Source organism: Panulirus ornatus, chromosome 18 (assembly GCF_036320965.1).
Source record: "Panulirus ornatus isolate Po-2019 chromosome 18, ASM3632096v1, whole genome shotgun sequence".
NCBI classification, from domain to species: Eukaryota; Metazoa; Arthropoda; class Malacostraca; order Decapoda; family Palinuridae; genus Panulirus; species Panulirus ornatus.
This window is the reverse complement of record NC_092241.1, coordinates 57,179,001-57,195,416: the sequence shown is the minus strand read 5'-3', so window position 1 is coordinate 57,195,416 and position 16,416 is coordinate 57,179,001. Positions and strand designations below refer to the sequence as shown.

Here is a 16,416-nt window from a genome sequence, read left to right as displayed (position 1 = left end):
ATACATACAGGTCCCCACACGCAAATATACATACCTATACATCTCAATGTACACATATATATACACACACAGATATATACATATATACACATGCACACAATTCACACTGTCTGCCTTTATTCATTCCCATCGCCACCTCGCCACAAATGGAATAACATCCCCCTCCCCCCTCATGTGTGCGAGGTAGCGCTAGGAAAAGACAACAAAGGCCCCATTCGTTCACACTCAGTCTCTAGCTGTCATGCAATAATGCCCGAAACCGCAGCTCCCTTTCCACATCCAGGCCCCACACAACTTTCCATGGTTTACCCCAGACGCTTCACATGCCCTGATTCAATCCATTGACAGCACGTCGACCCCGGTATACAACATCGATCCAATTCACTCTATTCCTTGCCCGCCTTTCACCCTCCTGCATGTTCAGGCCCCGATCACTCAAAATCTTTTTCACTCCATCTTTCCACCTCCAATTTGGTCTCCCACTTCTCCTCGTTCCCTCCACCTTCGACACATGTATCCTCTTGGTCAATCTTTCCTCACTCATTCTCTCCATGTGCCCAAACCATTTCAAAACACCCTCTTCTGCTCTCTCAACCACGCTCTTCTTATTTCCACACATCTCTCTTACCCTTACATTACTTACTCGATCAAACCACCTCACACCACATATTGTCCTCAAACATCTCATTTCCAACACATCCACCCTCCTGCGCACTACTCTATCCATAGCCTATGCCTCTCAACCATACAACATTGTTGGAACCACTATTCCCTCAAACATAGCCATTTTTTTTTTCCGAGATAATGTTCTCGACTTCCACACATTCTTCAAGGCTCCCAGGATTTTCGCCCCCTCCCCCACCCTATGATTCACTTCCGCTTCCATGGTTCCATCCGCTGCCAGATCCACTCCCAGATATCTAAAACACTTTACTTCCTCCAGTTTTTCTCCATTCAAACTTACCTCCCAATTGACATGACCCTCAACCCTACTGTACCTAATGACCTTGCTCTTATTCACATTTACTCTTAACTTTCTTCTTCCACACACTTTACCAAACTCAGTCACCAGCTTCTGCAGTTTCTCACATGAATCAGCCACCAGCGCTGTATCATCAGCGAACAACAACTGTCTCACTTCCCAAGCTCTCTCATCCCCAACAGACTGCATACTTGCCCCTCTTTCCAAAACTCTTGCATTCACCTCCCAAACAACCCTATCCATAAACAAATTAAACAACCATGGAGACATCACTAATATTATTAATACTATTAATCGTCAGCGAGGTAGCGCAAGGAAACAGACAAAGAATGGCCCAACCACTCACACACACACACACACACACACACACACACACACTATATATATATATATATATATATATATATATATATATATATATATATATATTTTTTTTTTTTTATTATACTTTGTCGCTGTCTCCCGCGTTTGCGAGGTAGCGCAAGGAAACAGACGAAAGAAATGGCCCAACCCCCCCCCATACACATGTAAATACATACGTCCACACACGCAAATATACATACCTACACAGCTTTCCATGGTTTACCCCAGACGCTTCACATGCCTTGATTCAATCCACTGACAGCACGTCAACCCCGGTATACCACATCGCTCCAATTCACTCTATTCCTTGCCCTCCTTTCACCCTCCTGCATGTTCAGGCCCCGATCACACAAAATCTTTTTCACTCCATCTTTCCACCTCCAATTTGGTCTCCCTCTTCTCCTCGTTCCCTCCACCTCCGACACATATATCCTCTTGGTCAATCTTTCCTCACTCATTCTCTCCATGTGCCCAAACCACTTCAAAACACCCTCTTCTGCTCTCTCAACCACGCTCCTTTTATTTCCACACATCTCTCTTACCCTTACGTTACTCACTCGATCAAACCACCTCACACCACACATTGTCCTCAAACATCTCATTTCCAGCACATCCATCCTCCTGCGCACAACTCTATCCATAGCCCACGCCTCGCAACCATACAACATTGTTGGAACCACTATTCCTTCAAACATACCCATTTTTGCTTTCCGAGATAATGTTCTCGACTTCCAAACATTCTTCAAGGCCCCCAGAATTTTCGCCCTCTCCCCCACCCTATGATCCGCTTCCGCATATATATATATGTATATATATATATATATATATATATATATATATATATATATATATATATATATATATATATATATATATAGAAACGCCCATACACGCACATATACATACATATACATTTCAACGTATACATACATATACTTACACAGACATATACACATATACACACGTACATATCCATACTTGCTGCCTTCATCCATTCTCGTCGCCACCCCGCCCCACAAGAAACAGCATCGCCACCCCCTGCATCGTCAAAATAGTGCCCGGAAAACAGACAAAGAATGGTCACATTCGTTCACATTCAGTCTCTAGCTGTCATGTTTAATGCACCGAAACCACAGCTCCCTATCCACATCCAGGCCCCACAGACCTTTCCATGGTTTACCCTAGACGTTTCACTTGCCCTGGTTCAGTCCATTGACAGCACGTCGACCACGGTATGCCACATTGTTCCAATTTACTCTATTCCTTGCACGCCTCTCACCCTCCTGCATGTTCAGGTCCCGGTCGCTCAAAATCGTTTTTAACCCATCCTTCTAACCCCAGTTTGATCTCCCACTTCGTTTTGTTCCCTCCACCTCTAACACGTTTATTATCTTTGTCAACCTTTCCTTACCCAATCTCCTCATATGTCCAAATCATTTCAACACACCCTCTTCTGCTCTCTCAACCACACTCATTTAATTATTACACATCTCTCTTACCCTTTCATTACTTACTCGATTAAACCACCTCACACCACATATTGTCTTCAAACATTTCCTTTCCAACACATCCACCCTCCTCCGTACAATCTATAGCCCATGCCCCGCAGGTTACCTGAATGGATGTCATAAGACATCTCTCCCAAGCCGGAAATTATGTTGGTAGCTCGCCGCTGAAGTCTATGTCTGTGTCTTCTTTTCTACGAGTAGAGGTCAGAGGACATTGCATTGGGCGTAGAAAAGGAGGAGGTAACGTAGAGTAGGAGGTAAGAACAGCTGTATTACCTTTGAAAAGATGGGTAAGGTAAACGACGACGTTTACAATGGAGGAGGTTAGGGACAGCAGTACTGTGTTTAGCAGACGACACAGCTGGAGTGAGTGAGAAAGAGAGATGGAGATGTTTACCTGGCAGGGTCTTGAGGCAACACACCATCCCTGTAGGCTGACGACGCTCGCTGGTGGGATCCCGCTACCTGTCGGCAACATAAGTTCATGATGATCACCAGTGACTCCTGGATCCTCACCACTTCCTCTCACACGTCATGACTGGCCCTCGTACCATAACTATACACACACTCTCTCTCTCTCTCTCTCTCTCTCTCTCTCTCTCTCTCTCTCTCTCTCTCTCTCTCTCTCTCTCTCTCTCTCTCTCTCTCTCTCTCTCTAAATCATCACCATCATCATCAGTACCACTTACTCATCACACTAAGCCATTCATCATCATGACAACAGGGTTTCTCACCAGTGGATCTTAACTCTCTACTGTAGGTTTCATTCATTAGAGTTGCGTTTTTCATCACTACAAACTCCCTCATCATTCATCGTAACCACAGCCTACTACTCATCACCACCGTACCTTACCCACCACTGGGATCCTATTCACCTTAGTAATGAGTAGCTGGGAGATGTCTGAGTAGTGGTGTGGTGATGGCTGCGTATTAGTGCGGTGGGTGGGTGGGTAGAGTGAGAGTGGGAGGGAGATACGTGGATGAATGGGTAATAAGGAGGGTGATAAGAGTACCTAACTAAGGTTGTGGACGTTCCACGGGGGAGGTGGCTGGCCGATGTCTTGGGGGACACAAACTTGATGACGTCTGTGTAATGTGTTGGATGGGTGCGGAGGGAAAGGGGGTCGTGGGAGGTGGTTGGTGTTGACCACGAACTACTGTGGAGGAGAAGGCCAATCAGGTAGTACCTGGAGTAGGGTGGTGGCTGGGTCACAAGGCTTCCTGACGAGGGAGACTGCGACAGGCTGGCCCGCGTGTGGCGGCAGAGGGCACGTGATCAGGTAGGGCATCTGACGTCCAGAGTTTTTAGCCTGGTAGTCCAAGTAGTCTGTAAACAAAGGGACTACCACTTTAGCTGTGAAGGTAAGCTCTTATCTGGCCCGATATAGATGTCTAAACATATCTACCACGATCCAGTAAGCCGGAAGAAGTCTATAGAACTGAGAGGGAGTTGTAGAACGCGTGAAAATGAAGGGGAGACGCCTACATTGTATTTGTAAGCAAGGGGCCTTTGTTTAACGTTAGGAGAAGTAGAAGTAGGAGGAGGATGTATACATGAACTGTACGTTCGATATACATTATATACACATACATAAGCAAGGTTGACTTACACAGAATGATTGACAAAAACAAGGAAACTCTTACAGAGCTGGTGGTTCAGTCTGGTAAACATCCATACTTTCATCATCAGTCAATATCCTGCAGACCTTTTTTTTTTTTCCCCTGATAGATACAAGATTTCTGCATGAACGACGACACGTTTTTCCTTCACCCTAGAAACCAAGTTCTGAGATATGCTTGGATAAATCAATAATGCTTGTGGTTATTTGGGACAGTGTAGGTAGAAAATGGATTGGGCTTAACGCTTAGGCTGGCAAGAGAATAAGCTCAGCACTGAGGGATATTTCATACTCTAAGCATTAGCTGCAGACACTGGCCTTGGTGAAAACTTAATCCATCAAATCTAGGTACTTTTGATGTACTCTCCGTAGGCTGGTGTCTACACCTATCTAGTTCTATAATGAAAAATTCCTACGGGTTTGATCGAGTTTCTTTATCCCAGTTGCATGTTGAAAATTGTACATGGGATTACGTGGAAAGGACAGATAACAGGAAATTTGCCCTAGGGGTGGATGGACAGCTGGTTTGAATGTGGGCCGACTGCCGCAACCAGGATTCGAACTTATGCGTTCTCGACTCTGGGTGGCCCGTAGATACGTCACGGTCAGGAACGCTAAACGGTACACCACATAAGTCCATATACAGTGTACAGTTCATACTATCATTTACTCTTAGTTTCCTTTTATGCAAATTAACGTAACTTTCCCATGTTGTTCGCTGTTGTCTTTTGAGATTTCTTTACGTGGTATTTTCTTTGACAACAGGCACTTCTCTACTATCTTTCATTAAAACTTTCCCTGACTCCATAACCGGCGCAGACCTGTATACGGTGTGAAAGGATCCCGGCGCAGACCTGTATACGGTGTGAAAGGATCCCGGCGCAGACCTGTATACGGTGTGAAAGGATCCCGGCGCAGACCTGTATACGGTGTGAAAGGATCCCGGCGCAGACCTGTATACGGTGTGAAAGGATCCCGGCGCAGACCTGTATACGGTGTGAAAGGATCCCGGCGCAGACCTGTATACGGTGTGAAAGGATCCCGGCGCAGACCTGTATACGGTGTGAAAGGATCCCGGCGCAGACCTGTATACGGTGTGAAAGGATCCCGGCGCAGACCTGTATACGGTGTGAAAGGATCCCGGCGCAGACCTGTATACGGTGTGAAAGGATCCCGGCGCAGACCTGTATACGGTGTGAAAGGATCCCGGCGCAGACCTGTATACGGTGTGAAAGGATCCCGGCGCAGACCTGTATACGGTGTGAAAGGATCCCGGCGCAGACCTGTATACGGTGTGAAAGGATCCCGGCGCAGACCTGTATACGGTGTGAAAGGATCCCGGCGCAGACCTGTATACGGTGTGAAAGGATCCCGGCGCAGACCTGTATACGGTGTGAAAGGATCCCGGCGCAGACCTGTATACGGTGTGAAAGGATCCCGGCGCAGACCTGTATACGGTGTGAAAGGATCCCGGCGCAGACCTGTATACGGTGTGAAAGGATCCCGGCGCAGACCTGTATACGGTGTGAAAGGATCCCGGCGCAGACCTGTATACGGTGTGAAAGGATCCCGGCGCAGACCTGTATACGGTGTGAAAGGATCCCGGCGCAGACCTGTATACGGTGTGAAAGGATCCCGGCGCAGACCTGTATACGGTGTGAAAGGATCCCGGCGCAGACCTGTATACGGTGTGAAAGGATCCCGGCGCAGACCTGTATACGGTGTGAAAGGATCCCGGCGCAGACCTGTATACGGTGTGAAAGGATCCCGGCGCAGACCTGTATACGGTGTGAAAGGATCCCGGCGCAGACCTGTATACGGTGTGAAAGGATCCCGGCGCAGACCTGTATACGGTGTGAAAGGATCCCGGCGCAGACCTGTATACGGTGTGAAAGGATCCCGGCGCAGACCTGTATACGGTGTGAAAGGATCCCGGCGCAGACCTGTATACGGTGTGAAAGGATCCCGGCGCAGACCTGTATACGGTGTGAAAGGATCCCGGCGCAGACCTGTATACGGTGTGAAAGGATCCCGGCGCAGACCTGTATACGGTGTGAAAGGATCCCGGCGCAGACCTGTATACGGTGTGAAAGGATCCCGGCGCAGACCTGTATACGGTGTGAAAGGATCCCGGCGCAGACCTGTATACGGTGTGAAAGGATCCCGGCGCAGACCTGTATACGGTGTGAAAGGATCCCGGCGCAGACCTGTATACGGTGTGAAAGGATCCCGGCGCAGACCTGTATACGGTGTGAAAGGATCCCGGCGCAGACCTGTATACGGTGTGAAAGGATCCCGGCGCAGACCTGTATACGGTGTGAAAGGATCCCGGCGCAGACCTGTATACGGTGTGAAAGGATCCCGGCGCAGACCTGTATACGGTGTGAAAGGATCCCGGCGCAGACCTGTATACGGTGTGAAAGGATCCCGGCGCAGACCTGTATACGGTGTGAAAGGATCCCGGCGCAGACCTGTATACGGTGTGAAAGGATCCCGGCGCAGACCTGTATACGGTGTGAAAGGATCCCGGCGCAGACCTGTATACGGTGTGAAAGGATCCCGGCGCAGACCTGTATACGGTGTGAAAGGATCCCGGCGCAGACCTGTATACGGTGTGAAAGGATCCCGGCGCAGACCTGTATACGGTGTGAAAGGATCCCGGCGCAGACCTGTATACGGTGTGAAAGGATCCCGGCGCAGACCTGTATACGGTGTGAAAGGATCCCGGCGCAGACCTGTATACGGTGTGAAAGGATCCCGGCGCAGACCTGTATACGGTGTGAAAGGATCCCGGCGCAGACCTGTATACGGTGTGAAAGGATCCCGGCGCAGACCTGTATACGGTGTGAAAGGATCCCGGCGCAGACCTGTATACGGTGTGAAAGGATCCCGGCGCAGACCTGTATACGGTGTGAAAGGATCCCGGCGCAGACCTGTATACGGTGTGAAAGGATCCCGGCGCAGACCTGTATACGGTGTGAAAGGATCCCGGCGCAGACCTGTATACGGTGTGAAAGGATCCCGGCGCAGACCTGTATACGGTGTGAAAGGATCCCGGCGCAGACCTGTATACGGTGTGAAAGGATCCCGGCGCAGACCTGTATACGGTGTGAAAGGATCCCGGCGCAGACCTGTATACGGTGTGAAAGGATCCCGGCGCAGACCTGTATACGGTGTGAAAGGATCCCGGCGCAGACCTGTATACGGTGTGAAAGGATCCCGGCGCAGACCTGTATACGGTGTGAAAGGATCCCGGCGCAGACCTGTATACGGTGTGAAAGGATCCCGGCGCAGACCTGTATACGGTGTGAAAGGATCCCGGCGCAGACCTGTATACGGTGTGAAAGGATCCCGGCGCAGACCTGTATACGGTGTGAAAGGATCCCGGCGCAGACCTGTATACGGTGTGAAAGGATCCCGGCGCAGACCTGTATACGGTGTGAAAGGATCCCGGCGCAGACCTGTATACGGTGTGAAAGGATCCCGGCGCAGACCTGTATACGGTGTGAAAGGATCCCGGCGCAGACCTGTATACGGTGTGAAAGGATCCCGGCGCAGACCTGTATACGGTGTGAAAGGATCCCGGCGCAGACCTGTATACGGTGTGAAAGGATCCCGGCGCAGACCTGTATACGGTGTGAAAGGATCCCGGCGCAGACCTGTATACGGTGTGAAAGGATCCCGGCGCAGACCTGTATACGGTGTGAAAGGATCCCGGCGCAGACCTGTATACGGTGTGAAAGGATCCCGGCGCAGACCTGTATACGGTGTGAAAGGATCCCGGCGCAGACCTGTATACGGTGTGAAAGGATCCCGGCGCAGACCTGTATACGGTGTGAAAGGATCCCGGCGCAGACCTGTATACGGTGTGAAAGGATCCCGGCGCAGACCTGTATACGGTGTGAAAGGATCCCGGCGCAGACCTGTATACGGTGTGAAAGGATCCCGGCGCAGACCTGTATACGGTGTGAAAGGATCCCGGCGCAGACCTGTATACGGTGTGAAAGGATCCCGGCGCAGACCTGTATACGGTGTGAAAGGATCCCGGCGCAGACCTGTATACGGTGTGAAAGGATCCCGGCGCAGACCTGTATACGGTGTGAAAGGATCCCGGCGCAGACCTGTATACGGTGTGAAAGGATCCCGGCGCAGACCTGTATACGGTGTGAAAGGATCCCGGCGCAGACCTGTATACGGTGTGAAAGGATCCCGGCGCAGACCTGTATACGGTGTGAAAGGATCCCGGCGCAGACCTGTATACGGTGTGAAAGGATCCCGGCGCAGACCTGTATACGGTGTGAAAGGATCCCGGCGCAGACCTGTATACGGTGTGAAAGGATCCCGGCGCAGACCTGTATACGGTGTGAAAGGATCCCGGCGCAGACCTGTATACGGTGTGAAAGGATCCCGGCGCAGACCTGTATACGGTGTGAAAGGATCCCGGCGCAGACCTGTATACGGTGTGAAAGGATCCCGGCGCAGACCTGTATACGGTGTGAAAGGATCCCGGCGCAGACCTGTATACGGTGTGAAAGGATCCCGGCGCAGACCTGTATACGGTGTGAAAGGATCCCGGCGCAGACCTGTATACGGTGTGAAAGGATCCCGGCGCAGACCTGTATACGGTGTGAAAGGATCCCGGCGCAGACCTGTATACGGTGTGAAAGGATCCCGGCGCAGACCTGTATACGGTGTGAAAGGATCCCGGCGCAGACCTGTATACGGTGTGAAAGGATCCCGGCGCAGACCTGTATACGGTGTGAAAGGATCCCGGCGCAGACCTGTATACGGTGTGAAAGGATCCCGGCGCAGACCTGTATACGGTGTGAAAGGATCCCGGCGCAGACCTGTATACGGTGTGAAAGGATCCCGGCGCAGACCTGTATACGGTGTGAAAGGATCCCGGCGCAGACCTGTATACGGTGTGAAAGGATCCCGGCGCAGACCTGTATACGGTGTGAAAGGATCCCGGCGCAGACCTGTATACGGTGTGAAAGGATCCCGGCGCAGACCTGTATACGGTGTGAAAGGATCCCGGCGCAGACCTGTATACGGTGTGAAAGGATCCCGGCGCAGACCTGTATACGGTGTGAAAGGATCCCGGCGCAGACCTGTATACGGTGTGAAAGGATCCCGGCGCAGACCTGTATACGGTGTGAAAGGATCCCGGCGCAGACCTGTATACGGTGTGAAAGGATCCCGGCGCAGACCTGTATACGGTGTGAAAGGATCCCGGCGCAGACCTGTATACGGTGTGAAAGGATCCCGGCGCAGACCTGTATACGGTGTGAAAGGATCCCGGCGCAGACCTGTATACGGTGTAAAAGGATCCGGGTGCAGACCTCTTTACGGTGTGAAAGGATCCCGGCGCAGACCTGTATACGGTGTGAAAGGATCCCGGCGCAAACTCTTTCAGCTGACCTCAGATAGTAGAATCATCGAGGAGCAGAAGAACCTCGTGTTGATTATCCTCGACATTATCCAAAGCCTGAAAAACACTTGTTGACCTTACTGGCAACAACATCACCTCACTGCACCACTTGGAAAGGCCGCTCTAACTGCTGGGGAGAGGACTCTTACCCACCAAGTTATACTTTTCCAAAAGAAGTAAACAGAAATGGCGGTTAAGTGAGGATTATTCCCTCAACGCCTTAGTCATCTGTTCCTTACGCTACCTCGCTATCGCGGGAAATGGCGAATATGTAATATATATATATATATATATATATATATATATATATATATATATATATATATATATATATATATATATCGTTAATGGGATGGCCTTGATTAGGTCCTCAGTTGCCCGTGCCGTCTCAGGATCCATCTATTTTGACACAGCTTGCAACTTAAAGGCATGGTACGATTAGTGAAAAACTGATATCCCAACTTCACTCTAAGCACAAAACACTGCTTACCCATCAGATGTTGAAATGGAAAAGTAATAAAAGGATTGATATGCATATGAAATTAAGACTCCCAATAACACCTAATCCTTTATAACCAGTGACTGTGTTCCTTTAATTTGTTAACTGATTGTCCTGCGACCTCAAAGTGTACAACATTCCCTCGTGATTTCAAGAAGTATTTTTTCCTTTTCTTTATGTATGCCTCAGTCTTTAGAACTTCCATGTGTCATGATATGAAACGCAGTTAACAAAAACAGACCAACACAAAACTTCTGCTTGAAAAGATGTCAGGAAAAGATACCATTTGTTCTCAAGAAAATGGTATTAAGTCTAATCCTGGATTCCGAGATGTGAGAATACACAGTAGGAGAAGTGTGTCCTTTAGCAAGCCTAGCCGAAATGAGAGAATAGATAAATAGAAAACTCCTTGCTTCAGCAAGCCTAGTTCAGAAATAGATTAGATGCGACGTGTTAGCAATGTTCCCTAAAGTGTCAAAGCTATTGTTTATGAAGCACATCACTGATCTTTACTTGGTTCCTTGCCTTTCCAGTCGTATATAAATGACACTCCGAACCCCTGTAGGTGCTTTATCTGTAGCCTTTCTGCCAACAACACTACTGCCTGTAGTCCTCCTAACTGTCTCTCGTTTTAGTTACTTCATTACCCAGGGCGGCAGCTTTCACAACATACTGCACTTCTAAACAAGTGGGGGCCTGATTTCCCCCTACTTTTCAAGTGGGAGGCTTCGGGCCTTCCAACCTGTGCCACCACTATTAATTACGTACATAAACACATCCATGTCCGGGTTTGAAATAGATAGTCTACCATACGTATCTTCAGCTCGTCCTACACGGTGTTCCTAACACTGAGCTTTCCTTTAACCGAACACAGACTAGAACTTGTTACTGATAGTAAAGTCTTGGCCTTATACATTGACGAGACATCACAGTAAACGCTACACATAAAAGTTTTAGCAGAGGAGAGAGAGAGAGAGAGAGAGAGAGAGAGAGAGAGAGAGAGAGAGAGAGAGAGAGAGAGAGTAATTTCTCACATTCATAATGTTTTGACAGACCACGCGGGTCGCTCCATATATCACTCACTTGTTTAACTACACCTGATTTATTATACCGCTCACTCCCTGGGTGGTGCTTTAGAAATATGTCAAATAATTAATGTGGCTCACAACTATTTATTAGACTAATCAGAGGGGTTTCTTTCCTAACTCGTATTCAACCTATATTTTGAAAAAGGGATTTCTTTGAAATTTATGTTCATTTTATATTCAGTAGAACAAATGACATGCTATTCCACTCAAATATAATCTCGATCACATACTAAACCTCCTACTTAACATCTACAATACTGGATTACACTTGGGTTTCAGATGTGTTTGTCTGCATGAAATATACCCAGCACAGCTGCCTTAAATCACGTATTATAACGTATCAGTAAAGATTTCAGTTATACTTTTAGTATAACCAACACTTCCCAAATACTGATCGTCCACAGCCTTGTCTTGTATACATTCCCAGGATATCTTTATCCTCGACACATCATATTATCTTCTATGATTATACATCAGACGTCAGTGTTTACAATACCGAAATAATCCCTTGATCCAGTGTTATTCACCTCGTTGTACAGGATATTCCTCATGATCCTCCTTATCATCAGAGATCACCTGAGGACCTCGTCAGTCACCCTAGGTCACGTTACAGGCAGGAGAGGCATCCTGCCACCCACACCTACCTGAACTGCTGACTTTAGCCAGGACGGGGGGCTGGTCCGGGACGTACCAGAAGCGGCACCAGGCGTCGGCGGGGATCTGCTTGCTGAGCGTCACAGCCAGTATCCTCACGCACGGTTTCCCACCTGCAACACCACACACATATGTCAGTGACCCCTGTTGTATAGACCTGGTGAGGGAGGGACAGTGTGTGTGTGTGTGTATGTGTGGGTTGAAGGTTCCAGTCACGGAGAAAAGTCCACATCAAGGCTGGGTCTTAATTGAAATATAGAGAATAAAATTATGAAACGGAAAAAGAGAAGACAAAGGGAAAGTAATGAATGTGCTGTCTTTTGAAATGTGCCAGGTGATAGTTATTGAGAGTGACATGAGAAGGTGCAGATATGTACATGCATTGTCTGCATCGGGAAATATACAGCTTGTCATACTGTTATCGGTACACGCTTGATGATTGGATAAGGAGACAATAGCCACTGAACACAGGTCAACCTATCTATCTATCTATCAATATATATATATATATATATATATATATATATATATATATATATATATTTTTTTTTTTTTATTATACTTTGTCGCTGTCTCCCGCGTTTGCGAGGTAGCGCAAGGAAACAGACGAAAGAAATGGCCCAACCCCCCCCCCTACACATGTATATACATACGTCCACACACGCAAATATACATACCTACACAGCTTTCCATGGTTTACCCCAGACGCTTCACATGCCTTGCTTCAATCCACTGACAGCACGTCAACCCCGGTATACCACATCGCTCCAATTCACTCTATTCCTTGCCCTCCTTTCACCCTCCTGCATGTTCAGGCCCCGATCACACAAAATCTTTTTCACTCCATCTTTCCACCTCCAATTTGGTCTCCCTCTTCTCCTCGTTCCCTCCACCTCCGACACATATATCCTCTTGGTCAATCTTTCCTCACTCATTCTCTCCATGTGCCCAAACCACTTCAAAACACCCTCCTCTGCTCTCTCAACCACACTCTTTTTATTTCCACACATCTCTCTTACCCTTACGTTACTTACTCGATCAAACCACCTCACACCACATATTGTCCTCAAACATCTCATTTCCAGCACATCCATCCTCCTGCGCACAACTCTATCCATAGCCCACGCCTCGCAACCATACAACATTGTTGGAACCACTATTCCTTCAAACATACCCATTTTTGCTTTCCGAGATAAAGTTCTCGACTTCCAAACATTCTTCAAGGCTCCCAGAATTTTCGCCCCCTCCCCCACATATGATTCACTTCCGCTTCCATGGTTCCATCCGCTGCCAGATCCACTCCCAGATATCTAAAACACTTTACTTCCTCCAGTTTCTCTCCATTCAAACTTACCTCCCAATTGACTTGATCCTCAACCCTACTGTACCTAATAACCTTGCTCTTATTCACATTTACTCTTAACTTCCTTCTTTCACACACTTTACCAAACTCAGTCACCAGCTTCTGCAGTTTCTTACGTGAATCAGCCACCAGCGCTGTATCATCAGCGAACAACAACTGACTCACTTCCCAAGCTCTCTCATCCCCAACAGACTGCATACTTGCCCCTCTTACCAAAACTCTTGCATTCACCTCTGTAACAACCCCATCCATAAACAAATTAAACAACCACGGAGACATCACACACCCCTGCCGCAAACCTACATTCACTGAGAACCAATCACTTTCCTCTCTTCCTACACGTACACATGCCTTACATCCTCGATAAAAACATATACATATATATATATATATATATATATATATATATATATATATATATATATATATATATATATATATATATATATATATATATATACCATGATGAGGTCAATATATAATCACTTAGTATCCAGCAGATGATGTATCAATCAGCCAGAGCAAAGGGCAAACATTTCTTACTTATTAAGTTAGATTACGTAGTTACTACTAAGACAAGTGAGTTACGGTGTCTGTTAAGTAGCCACATTACCTAAGATGAACTGTGGTACCCTAGTGGAGGGTCTGTGAAGAGGACGAAGGTCAAGGTGATGAAAAGTCAAATTCGTGATAACAGAAGTGGGTCGGGCTTATCTGAATTTTTGCCTTGATCTAACCTGACTCGATTGACCTTGTTCTAACCTAAAGGCCGCTGCATGACCTGACCTGGGAATTATAAGATTATCTATGTTGTCTCATCACTTATTCTGAGGATATGAAAATGACCTGAAATACTGGGCCACATTATGGCCTGACCTGATGGTCTTTGCATGACTTTACCTGAAGACCCACCCACACATGGCCTGATGTGAGGTTTTTACAATTGACCTGACCAAGGTTCCGTACCTGTATATATATGTGTATATGAGTGATTAAGCCATTCTTCGTCTAATGTCTTGCGCTGCTTGATCGCCGTTTCCAGCATCAGCGAGCCAGCGTCAGGAAACAGACGAAGAACGACCTATCAAATTAACCCTAACTTGAGGGAAGACTTGTAACTCGACGGCCAACACTTGACCTGACCTGACCGAGAGGGAGGAAGGTCGAGGACTCACCTGTGGTATTAGGGTCGTAGGTGGCGGAGTAGAGGAGTAAAGTGGTGCCCTCCGCCAGGTGAACCTCCTGCCAGTACACATTCCTCCACTCTATGCTGCGGAGGGAGACAGAGCCAGGGATGAACATCAGTGGGTGGCTCACAATGGGCACAAGTAAGGGACCCACTCACCAATTAACCTGAGCCTTTATCAGCGCAGACCCTGGCCACTAACCTGTCTTTATCAAAGCAGACCCTGGCCACTAACCTGTGTCTTTATCAAAGCAGATCCTAGGCACTAACCTGTGTCTTTATCAAAGCAGACCCTGGCCGCTAACCTGTGTCTTTATCAGCTCAGACCCTGGCCATTAACCTGTGTCTTTATCAGCTCAGACCCCGGCCATTAACCTGTGTCTTTATCAAAGCAGATCCTAGGCACTAACCTGTGTCTTTATAACAGCAGACCCTAGCCACTAACCTGTGTCTTTATCAAAGCAGATCCTAGGCACTAACCTGTGTCTTTATAACAGCAGACCCTAGCCACTAACCTGTGTCTTTATCAAAGCAGATCCTAGGCACTAACCTGTGTCTTTATAACAGCAGACCCTAGCCACTAACCTGTGTCTTTATCAAAGCAGAGTCCAGCTATTAATCTGAGCTCTTGCGGCATATCAAACACCAACACAGGAGTCAGTCCAGCTTTGTTTGCCCAATGGGAATTATCAGCCTACGATGTCATGCGTGTTTACGCGTTAGAGGCCGACATGCCTTACGTGCCTGACAACTCCATCAACCATTTCCACTCTACAACGACAGATTATCAGGATTTCCCAGGAGTTTTCTCCGAGTTAAATAAGTAGTTTAATGTTGTAATCTTGGGAAATTAACTAACACTACTATCTCAGCCTTTGTCAAGATGGTTTTTTTTTTACATAAACAACTACACTCATTACCACACTGACCTGAAGATGGTGGGTACCAGGGTGCAGGCTTTGCCTCTGCTGGTCTGGTAGACGAAGTTGACCGGCAGGTTAGGGTGGCGGTTGACCAGGTGTTGCTTCGTGGTCAGGTTCAGCCACGACATCACCAGGTTAAATTGATCCACGGTGGCAGGTCCGCTGTTGGACTTTCGCAATAAGCACTTACAGTTGAGGTTTAGCACCTCTGTAGTAACGTTCTCCTGAGCTGTGGCTGGTTGTGGAGGCCTCAGGGGCACCAAGACGAATTGGTCATCCAGTTTCGAGACGTACAAGGTTATGGAGGAAGCCAGGACCACAACCACGAGAAGCACCCTGTGGGATATACGCCGTCAGAGAGGAAGGAAAGATTGTGATATACGTCTGTGAGTTGGTGGTCAACACAAGAACTACAATCCACAACTATATATTACAGTTTATCATAAGATCAGAAAGGAAGTCATCATCAGTGTGTTACAACCTTGTAAGATAGTCATCAACACACTGAACAAGCTTTTGTGTCGCCCGGAACCATCTCACAACCTACGTGTCAGTAGGTTGTAGGCAGCAGCCGCCCACGGAAGCACTGCCCTCCTGACATATAAAAGCGTTGATGTCACATAGAACCATCTTATTTCCTCTTTGTATTAGTCTTCATCTTGGGTTTGATATATCCTTTAAAAGACCTCAACTGTAGCTGGTATTATAAATGGCGACCCCTGCATTCCCAAAGTTCAACATGACATTCAGTTATCATGACATTCAGGTATCAGATGGAGATTAAAACATTATATGTAGAT

At 47.6% G+C, this 16,416-nt stretch overlaps 1 protein-coding gene across 5 annotated transcripts in view; it reads right to left on the bottom strand.

Annotated features, from left to right (window-relative positions):
• Positions 1–16,416, bottom strand: part of LOC139755139 (uncharacterized) — a 59,014-nt gene that overhangs the window by 13,614 nt on the left and 28,984 nt on the right. For all 5 annotated transcript variants that reach the window (XM_071673284.1, XM_071673287.1, XM_071673286.1 and 2 more), the window contains 5 exons: positions 15,623–15,952; positions 14,683–14,777; positions 12,135–12,257; positions 4,041–4,180; positions 3,251–3,318 (listed from right to left, as the gene is read on the bottom strand). In XM_071673284.1, coding sequence (XP_071529385.1) covers positions 3,251–3,318; positions 4,041–4,180; positions 12,135–12,257; positions 14,683–14,777; positions 15,623–15,952 — 756 coding nt within the window. The remainder of the gene's footprint in view (positions 1–3,250; positions 3,319–4,040; positions 4,181–12,134; positions 12,258–14,682; positions 14,778–15,622; positions 15,953–16,416) is intronic.